We start from the raw sequence: 9,980 nt of genomic DNA on the forward strand, positions 1-9,980 counted from the left end.
CTCGGAAAAAAAACCCCCAAACATATTCATACAAAATAAAAATTACAAGAGTTATCTACTTCAGTTTTTAAAAGAAAATCCCTCTGAACATTCCTTTAAGAAATTAATTCATTAATGAAAGTAGACGACAGCGCCATCAAGCACAGTCAATATAAAAAGATTAAATGGACCCCCACCTTGGTGGTGGTGATAGTTGTGGCCGTCGTATCAGATCCTCCCTCCAGTCCTGTAGAATCCCAGATCGGCCCTGGGAGTCAGACAGACTGTCATAACTCTGTTTTCTTAAAGAAACAACCCAATAAATTGCTTAATTGTACATATCTCCCAAGGATACCCTCACTCTGTAACCAAATAACAGGGAAAAAGCTTGTCTTGTACTGCCCTCTAGAGGCCGTGTTCTGCATCGCCCCCATCTCCGGTACCACAGGTTAATGAGAGCTTCGTGACACTGACCATCCTTCCACAGTCCTGCTTCTTCTCAAGCTACACCCCAGCTCTGTTTTCTCTCCTTTTAATTAATTAACTACATGCATCTGCAGCAGACACCTACAGAAAAGCTCTTTTCTTCCTGTCTTCTGTTTTTTGTTGGCCACATTCATCTTTCCTCCTCAGCAGGAAATCTGGATCCGGAAAGCATTTAGTAGGTGTGAGTCACACAGCAGTCAGTCTGAAGTGATGAATTACCGAGTTGCCTGCGGAGCTGGACCCGGGCCCTATAACCTGAGAAAGCAGTGAGAGAGCAGGGAGACAAGAGAAAAGAAAGGTAGGGAGAGAGAGAGAGGAAGGGAGGGAGGGAGGGAGGGAGGACGCAAGGGAGGAGAGAGAGAAAGATTGAGAGAGAAAGAAAGAGAGAGAGAGAGAGGATCCGTGCATACTTTGTAGTTGCCGACAGACACATGAGAGGTGAGAAACCAGACCGGGCCGGTGGAGCTGGTGCTCATTAAATGACTGGGCTGGGGGTTCAGAGGGTCGTTCCTGGCGTTGCTCTGTGTCTTCCGGACTCCTCACTCCCGATCGCTTCATTTCAGCTTGCAGATGCCGACAGATGTGCCCGAAGACAGGCTCAGCATCGAGGAGAATGCCGCAAAGGTAAGGAGGGCATGGGGGGGGGGACCGAGAGTCCCCTATCACCCCTCTAGAACGACTCAAACACATTAATTATCAGCGCTGTTGTTGTGACTGTTCAGAGTCACTGAGACTCTGTATGTAGCGTTTTCTGTATAGGTGTGTGTTAAATGTGGGTGGAGAGTGGGTGTCCCTAAGTTTTTTTTATTTATATATATATTTTCAATATTGTCTACTAAAATTAAAGTGCTTTCTCAGGTTATATTACTTATGCAAAAGAATATATTTTATATGTAATATTTAAAATTAAACACTGTTTTCCTCTGAAAACATCTGAAGGAGTTAGCGCCAATTAGCAGAGCGCTACCAACTGGCAAGCTAGTCCTGCATTAGTGTTCATATATTTCCACACAATTTCGCAAGTTATGGAAAAAGAAATACAGTAAAATAATTTTCGCTTAACACTGCTTGGCCTCTCTAATGTACAATGGCTTCTTGTTATCGTAACAAGTATGTAAGAGCAAAGTTGTCAAAGATTTTTCACCAAATGGCAGAGGGGTTAGCAACTAGCTGGCTATTAGTAAATTAGTATAACATATATATATATATATATATATATATATATATATATATATATATATATATATATATATATATATATATATATATATATATATATATTTTTTTTTTTTTTTTTTAATTAATTTATTTTTTTTTACACAATTTGGCAATTTTAGAAAACACAAATTGCAAAATATGTTTTGTTCAAAACCTTTACCTGTGCAGTACATGTTTGTTGCATCCTTAAAACTGATCACAAACGGAAACGATGACGGAGATAAATATTGGTTAATATCGGATCACTTACAGATGTGTTAAAAAAATTATCAACCGATACCGATGTTGATGCAGATGTATCGGTCATAACTACTTAAAATATTTATTGGTTTGGCTGCAGTGTTTAGTTGAAAAACTAATCCTCTTGAAGAATGAGATGCTGTCCCACATCAGCGTGTGACCAAGCTGGTGACCAGCATTAGGGGGAAGTACCAGGATGTACTGATTGTGCATGGGCCATTCACACACTTCAGAGGCTGCTGTTTGTTGAATTAATGTATTGTTAGCTTGTCTTCAAGCTTTAATCATCCGATCCAATAAACGCCGTCAAACAAGAGTCAATAGCAAAATAAAATTTTTGCCATTGGCAGGGAAGATTCGACACGCCTACAATTCTGCTGCTCAAACCACGATTTCCTAACAAACATGGGATGGTGCAAATGGAATTGAGAAAGATTTTAAATTGTTTAAGATTTATTGCCAATTGGCCAGGCACACAATTTTCTTAGCTTTATTCCTTGGTGTATTTTTATTGTTGCTGTTTTGGAACCGGTGCCATGAGGAGGACTCTTGCTCTGGTGACGAAGGAGAAAAGAGACAAAATTCACACGTTTTCAATGTGTGAAAATTGTACTCATGTCTTGACAGTTGTTGGAGATTTCTTCTGTTTGTTTCTTGGTTCCTTTGGTTTCAACATGTCTCTAGATAGACTATGAGAGGAAGAAAGTTTTGGGACTTACTGAAAGTGTGTTACTGTGTGTTTTGTTGGTTCAGTGTGACAGCATGACTCTGCCCAGCACCCCCACGGTCCGCAGAGGAAGCACCCCTCTGCCCATAAAGCACCAGCTCAGACGAGAAGAAGCTGTTCACGATGACATGGACTGGGCCTCGGGAGCTGTCGGGCCTTCCCCCTCGACGCTCGGCTTCGGCACGGCCCTGGACGACACTCCCATTGTCTCCGTGGAGGGCAGGCACGACGGGCCGCTGCGGATCGCCCTGCTGGGTCAGAATGGAGTCGGGAAGTCCTCCCTGGCTCTCGCCTTTGCCGGCGACATGGACCGGGCTGCGTCGGTGGATTCCGACGGTACGTGAGATTAACGGAGACGGTAAGTAAACAGCAGCGTGTGTCGTCCGAGAGCTAACCGACGCTGTCCTCCATCCTTAGGGGAGGGCTACGTGCACACAGTCAGTGTGGATGACGAGGAGAGCACCATCGTTATCTATGACAACTGGAGACAGGTGAGCCAAACAACACTTCAGGGTCCGCTCTGCTCCCAGCTCCCTCATTAGGCTGGCCGAGACCTCTCTGCAGCTGTAACCCATATGAGCTCACCTACTTTTCAAACTTTTCACAGAACTGTATGTTTTCTTCTTCTTTTTTTTTTTTGACCTAATTCCTGGTTTGGTAAGGGAGAAGTTTTTATTTCCCTTCCTTTATTTGAGGTATATACTGCAAAAACACAAAATCTTACCAAGTAATATACCGTCTAGTTTCTACTCCAAATATCTTATTTCTCATTTTGAAATAATATGAGCCTACAAGTAACTTTTGAGCAAGATATAAGAGCTTGTTTTAAATCAATAATTCCTGAAAACTACTAGTTCCATAGGTGGATTATTTCACTTATAACAAGACATATTTCCCAAGTTATAAGTGAAATAATCTACCAATGGACCTAGTACTTTTCAATCATTATTAAGGAATTATCCACTTATCTTGCTGAAAGTTTACTTGCAAGTTAGTTTTATCTTATTTCAAATGTACTAAGATATTCGCACTAGAAGAAACTAGACCAAAATTACCTCTGTGAAGTTTTGTGTTTTTGCAGTGTAGCGAAGGATGAAAATAGACTCCAAATAAGCGGCAAGTAAAATTTTTATTTCAGCTCACCCCCGGGATGCACGCGAAGAAAAAAGGTGCTGTATGGAGGATTGTGCTGTGTAAAATCTGTAGAAAATCTGCTCCTATTCTGTACCTGGAGATCATTGTTTTGTTTTTGTTTTTTTTTAGTGTTTTGTTCTCGTCAGCACTGTGGCAAAAATAATTGCCCAGGCTGGAGAGGCGTCGTGACAAAAAAAAAAAAAAGAGAGAAAAAAAAAAGGGAGAGGACAGTAAATCTGCAGCATGTGCATCTGTTCCAGCGAGGAGCGCTCGCTCTCGGCTTGTTTGCATATCTCTTCCTCTTTTCCCTCGAGTGCGTTTCAGAGGCGTCTGTGTGAATGTTGGCTTGAGCCGCCCACAGCCTGGGAGTGCCAGCTGACTGCGTTAGCGTTTCTGATTTAGACGGATGTGTAAAAAATACCGAAGGCTCACGATTTTGTTGCTGCACTCCGTCTTTTTTTGGGGTGGCGGGTCTTAAATTTGGAGTGGAGACATTGTCCGTGCTTATCATCATCAGTCTGTGCTTAGCAGTGGCGGTCCAGGCCCGTATGGGATTTAACACGGCGGCCCTCTGACTACCATAAATCAACACATCCAACTAATATCTGCTTTGTGCATTTGAAAGCATATCTGTATATCTGCATTTGTAAACCTTACAAATATAACAGCTTTATTAGTAACATGAACCTCCATGTTGTTGTTTTTTTTTACCTCTAGCAGCTGCGGTCCTTAAATACAGAGATTTCTTTCTACAAAGAAAGAAGGAAGAAGGAGCAATGGCAGCATTGACTAAAATAGTTTTCTCAATTGGTTTCAGTGTCATTCAGAAGTTTACATCTACTCATCAATAACGTGAATGTTTCACTAATTTTCAACCTTTAATTATATGGAAAAAGCAATTTGACAAAGCAGTATTTTTAGGCTAGATTGTTAGGTAGGTTGCATTTAAATCGGTTTTCTAAACTATTAGGCAACAATGAAAGTAAGTATGTTAGGAGAAGTCGATTAGAAAAGTAACACGCTTTAACTGTCCAGCATGGTGGTGGTGACATCATGCTGAGGGTCGGTTTCACTGACAGTGTTGCACAAAATTGATAGAATGATGAAGGAGGAGGACCATCTCTATATCTTTTAACTTCACCTCAAATCAGCAGCTCATCCAAGAAGGCGACTGATCACAAAAGCACGATGGATAACCAGAGCATGTGTTTTTCTAAAACCTTTGGAATGCTTTGTTTCTTCACTAAGGTTTGACATAAAATGTCCTGTTTCCCTTTGACGTCCTCGTTCCATAAAAGCAGCATCTCCTGAGGATTCCTCGCAACAACTGGGTGTTTTTATTCCACATCTTGTTGAAGTGCAAAGTGTTTCGGAGTGTAAATGACGGAGTCTCCACCTTTTTTTTTTGTTTTTTTTTTGTCTGTTTTTACCTTCCCACAGGACCTGTCGGCTCTCCAGTGTGAAGTGTGTGTCCTGGTGTTCTCCGTGACCGACAGACGCAGTTTCCACCGCACGGCCCAGCTCCGTCTCCTCCTGAGAGAGACGCAGCCTCAGACTCCCATAATCCTCGTCGGTAACAAGAGCGACCTGGTTCGCTCGCGCGAGGTCACAGCTCAAGGTGCGTTTCCGTTCTCCACCCGCCTCTCCCCGTGGTTTCGCTTGCACCTCTTGCTCTCACCCCAGGTGGCGGGATTTCCTGCTATTGTAATGGCAGTAAACAGTGACGTGAATGTACAACTGCGTGTCTCACCGCGGTGTGGGAGTGTAGAGGGTGCCACAATTACGGTCAGAGCTGGAGAGCGTTCGTAGTGAGTGTGCGGCTGCCTCTTCACATTCATAACACTTTCACAGCATTCAGGCTGTGTGACAGAGTGTGTTATTAGCTCCATTACGCGAAGGTTAAACATCACATCAATTTTGATAAACACCAGTGGCACTAAAGTCAACAACATCCTAATGGCGTAAGTGCAGAGTTTGTTTTTTTTGTTGTTTTTTTTTATCAATCGGGAAATACACTTACATAAATCAAGGATTCCCAAATGTTCCCGCCCCAAACAGCGCAGAACCGCTTAGCAAACCCATACAGTTCTACAAAATATGTAAAGAGACATCGACTATTATAATGTTTTGCTTCCTCACTTTTATTCACTAATCAATGATTATTACATCTGTTTAGCAAAAGGACGGTTCCTTTGAGTCTTTTTCCTGCCCATTTTGCGCTTGCTATGCTAGCTCGAGGAGCAAAGATTTAAAAAAACACGAACGTGGCAAATAACATTTCAGTTAATTATTTTTTGCTTAATTGTTACAATATTGATTGAAAAATTATGATGGAGTGTTATGGCTGTGCTAAAAGCAAAATAAAAAAATAAATCAGTTATAAAGTCATAAAATCACAAGAATAAAGTCATAAATATCAGAATAAAGTTGCATGAGTTTAAACTCGTTATAATACCAGAGAAAGTTGTAGTATTATGAGCATAAAGTTGTAATATTGTGCCTTTATTCTCCTAATATTACAACTTCATTCTCACAATTTCATCTTTATGTTTTTTTAAATGGTATGGATCTAATACTCTGTTTCTAATTAGAAAAGTTCAGCTCAGTCAATTTGTTCGTTTCATCTTTATTTTTTTATTTTTCCTCCAGCCCCCCACTTTAATAACCACCGAGATAAATGATATGTTCTTTAATAATTGTCTTAAATTATTTAAATCTGTGTGCCTTAAAGAAATAAAAACAAAACAAAAAAAAAAAACAAAACAAAATGAAGATTATAAGTGTGGAAAAACCAATTACAGCCTTCTTACTTTATAGGATTTGAGAGGGAAAGTAGCGGCTTGGGGTTCACCAAGTAAGTGCGCCCTGTAAATTGTTTAATTAACCAAGTGTGGTGAGCTCTGCTGCCTATCAGCTTGGAATAGGTTATAAGAGCATTTGCCGACAATTACAAGTTCATTATTCAACAGCGGGAACGATTATTCACAAGTTGAAAAGATTCAGGGCAGCCCCAGACTCTTTTTCCTCGTCGTCATAATGTGATATTTGTGCGTGGAAGTTTGAGCAGAGAGATTAATCGAACAGAATTTGGAATAAATCTGTAGCAAAAACAAAATGTGAGAAAAGTGACGCGCCGCGAATGCTTTCTGGATGAGCTATATGCGGAAAAAAGAGAAAACTATCAAGGTGTTGCAATGGCTCAGTCAAAGTTCAGATCTCAACTTGACTGATGTTTTTGCAAGTTATTGCAGCTAATGTGGCTCTCTGAGTCACATGTCTTGATAACTGAAATACGGGATACTTTCTTTAGACATTATACAACAGTTGCCAGATTTACACACGTGCAGTCAAAGAACGTCGCGTTTTAAATCAACCACAGCGCACCCTGCCGTGGGAAACGACTGCACTGCTCATTATGTAAAAGCTTCTTAATGTAACGACCGTCTGGGGTCTTTGAGGCAGGTTATATTGATTACTGCTAATGGCGCCAAAATATCTGCTAATGGCAGAAAAATCAGCGCAGCAACATTGTTTCTGTTTATAAAGAAAATGTCCTTCTAGTACGATACAAAACGACTCCAAAATACACTGAAGACGCAAACCTAGGAGTGCTGACCCTCTGGTCCACCCACTCTGCCTCTGTTTGATCCACAGCTGCACACATTCATATGTCTGTTTTCAAATCATGCAGTGGCTGCCTGATGTGTGACGTTTCTACATTATTGCTTTTCTTTATTTTAGCTTTTTGACAAAAACAAAAAAACAAAAACTGATTTCCACAAAATAATGACAAATAATTAAAAATATTTCACATAAAATAAAGGATTGCATTATAATTCACTATCTGTAAGTCAATATGTCTAATAGGCACTGGATAGGTGTTAATATGGCCCAGACCTAAATCTAATTGAGATAATACTTGTAAATTATGTTCACAGATGCTCTCCATCCAAACTGGCTGAGCTAAAGCGATTTTGCTGAAGAAAACAGAAATAAATTTCAGTCAGAGTGAAAAACCTAATAAAGATGCTAATAACTTGCAGAGCAGTGAAATCTGGCTCTGTGAAGCAATAGCTTCATCTTTATATTTGCATCATTTTCATTCCACTACTCAGTGTTGGACCCCCACATAAAATCCTAATAAAACACCATGAAGCTTGTGGTTCTAAAGCAAAAAAATATATATGAAAAGTTCAGGTCTTATTAATATTTTTGAAAAACACTGAAAATGTTCTTAAAAAGAAAAACTTTTCGCCCAGAATCTAACTCTTAAGTGTCATCATCAGAGCCGGACCACGGGATACGCAAGTTAAGCAGCTGCTCAGGGCCTCCACACCACTAGGGGGCCCCCCAAGAGCATCCTTTGATTTATTTTTGTGGTGATAGATTCCACCATGTGCACATTTTGCACACCTGTTCAAAATTTTTCAAATGGAAGAAATTCAGTTTGCTAACTTTGCTTACTGCATATTTGGTGTTTGTCTACTTTCAAATTAATATGCCATTACTTAAATACCACTCTGCATTTCAAAATGCAGATTAATCAGAGCATCTTTGCTTGTTTGTTATTCCCCAATCAACAGCAATAACAACCCCTCTATAACGTAAGCCAATTACAAATGACGCTAATCGTAGTAGGCATTTTACATTGTGTAGTGCAGCCTAGAAATTATGAAGTATTTTAAGCTTCGACGTGTCAGTGTTGGTGGCCCCAAATTAAAATCTGCATAGAGCCCCAAAAAGGCTTGGGTTATCACATTAAAACCTCTGAAGTAGATGACGGTAAAGATTCTTTACTCTGACAACATGTGGCACGATTTTTATTGACTTCCTCCCTGTCGTCTCCGTCAGAGGCCATGTCCAGCGCTGCCCTCTACAACTGCCTGTATCTGGAGATCTCCGCCTCCCTGGACCACCGCACGCCGGAGCTCCTCGAGTCCGCTGTGCGACTAGCCAGAGGTCAGCCGCCGTGGCCCCCGGGATCCAGCGCGGAGGACATGTGCGGAGGGGGTCAGCGAGAGAGCATCACCTCGCGTGCTAAACGCTTCCTCACCAACCTGATGCCGCGGTACCCGCGCGAGAGGGAAGTTGGCAAGTTCCTGAGACAGAAGTCCCGTTCGTGCCACGACCTGGGGGCGCTGTGATTTTACGCGGCGAGGAGTTTTAATAGCTTAGCAGAAACAACTCGAAGTGATGTAGTACAGCAGCAGAAAGGAGGGAGGGAGGGAGTGACGCGGCACTTAGTGGACAAAGATGTAGGATGTGAATGACAGATGGGGGAGGAGGGGTGTGCGAATTTACTGGAGAAACAAACGGGAAGGTATCGCAGTATGGTGTGAAGGATCATCCGGCGCACAGGAGATGGGAAGAAAAGCTAGCTATCATGTCAAATGGCGAATTTTTGTACACAAGTTTAAAGAAAAACAAGAAAAAAACACTGGTGTAAATAAGCTGTAGATGTGATACCTAACTGCCACAGCTTTAAAAGCGAAATAAATTGCTTTTTTTTTTTGAGCCTTCAAACGGCTGTTTCACGTTGGCCTTGAGTTTTTATTTTTATTTTTCTGTTGTCACCTGGAGCGGATGGGAAGTAATCAAAGTAGAGGAAAGAAACACAGCATAAAGGCATCTCTGCAGATATCCGTAACCTTTTACCCGGTAAGAACTCACGTTGGGCTAATTTCTTTTAACCTGTAATTGCATCCATGATGACGGCGGAGGAGCCACGGAGGGCAGCGAGGACAGACAGGAAATAAAGAGATCCAGAGAGTAACAGCAAGGCAGGAGATGCAAAAGAAAAGCAGATTATTGTATATAGACCGACTGTTGCCATGTTACTGTTGTCTAGGAAACCTGGAGTCAGAAACTTGGACATTATGTCCACTCTAGCTCTCCGAATTTGTCTCTGCTCTTCTGTTAGGGAACAAGGAGGTTGGGTGTTGGTGATTGTGTTGTATTTTCAGAGTTTGAATACTTAAAATAATTTTAAAAAATGAAGATCTTCATTTTTCATCGACTCATCTGTGCACTCTGCCCACAGTACTTCTGTCCTCCCACGGCCACCCACACATGCAAAGATCCTGGATCATTATACTTTTTTTTTATCAAGAAGAAAAGCTGAGATATCGAAGAAGAAGAAGAAAGGAACAGAAAATGGTGGCACGGTAGTCATGAGTCATTCTCTTGGCTACAAACT

The 9,980-nt window shown here is 41.3% G+C and overlaps 1 protein-coding gene across 3 annotated transcripts; it reads left to right on the top strand.

Annotated features, from left to right (window-relative positions):
- Positions 1-415: 415 nt before the first annotated feature.
- Positions 416-9,311, top strand: LOC103463821 (GTP-binding protein REM 2-like). 3 transcript variants are annotated; one of them, XM_008407428.3, is made up of 6 exons: positions 416-644; positions 1,029-1,089; positions 2,677-2,986; positions 3,068-3,141; positions 5,225-5,402; positions 8,636-9,311. In XM_008407428.3, exons 2-6 carry the CDS (start codon positions 1,036-1,038, stop codon positions 8,926-8,928), a joined length of 909 nt encoding a protein of 302 aa, XP_008405650.1. In that variant the 5' UTR covers positions 416-644; positions 1,029-1,035; the 3' UTR covers positions 8,929-9,311. The 3 variants fall into 3 exon arrangements, with proteins under 3 accessions (XP_008405650.1, XP_017160045.1, XP_008405649.1); XM_017304556.2 differs by lacking the exon at positions 416-644 and adding an exon at positions 658-763; XM_008407427.3 differs by lacking the exon at positions 416-644 and adding an exon at positions 792-903.
- Positions 9,312-9,980: the final 669 nt, after the last annotated feature.

This window comes from Poecilia reticulata, chromosome 4 (assembly GCF_904066995.2).
Source record: "Poecilia reticulata chromosome 4, P_reticulata-male-v2, whole genome shotgun sequence".
Lineage (NCBI taxonomy): Eukaryota > Metazoa > Chordata > Actinopteri > Cyprinodontiformes > Poeciliidae > Poecilia > Poecilia reticulata.

Bases quoted from the DNA above. Each gene is read 5' to 3' on its own strand.
- LOC103463821 (XM_008407428.3), top strand. From the start codon at position 1,036: ATGCCGACAGATGTGCCCGAAGACAGGCTCAGCATCGAGGAGAATGCC. The intron at 2,987-3,067 runs GTACGTGAGATT...CTCCATCCTTAG, and splicing joins TGCGTCGGTGGATTCCGACG to GGGAGGGCTACGTGCACACA. The intron at 5,403-8,635 runs GTGCGTTTCCGT...CGTCTCCGTCAG, and splicing joins GCGCGAGGTCACAGCTCAAG to AGGCCATGTCCAGCGCTGCC.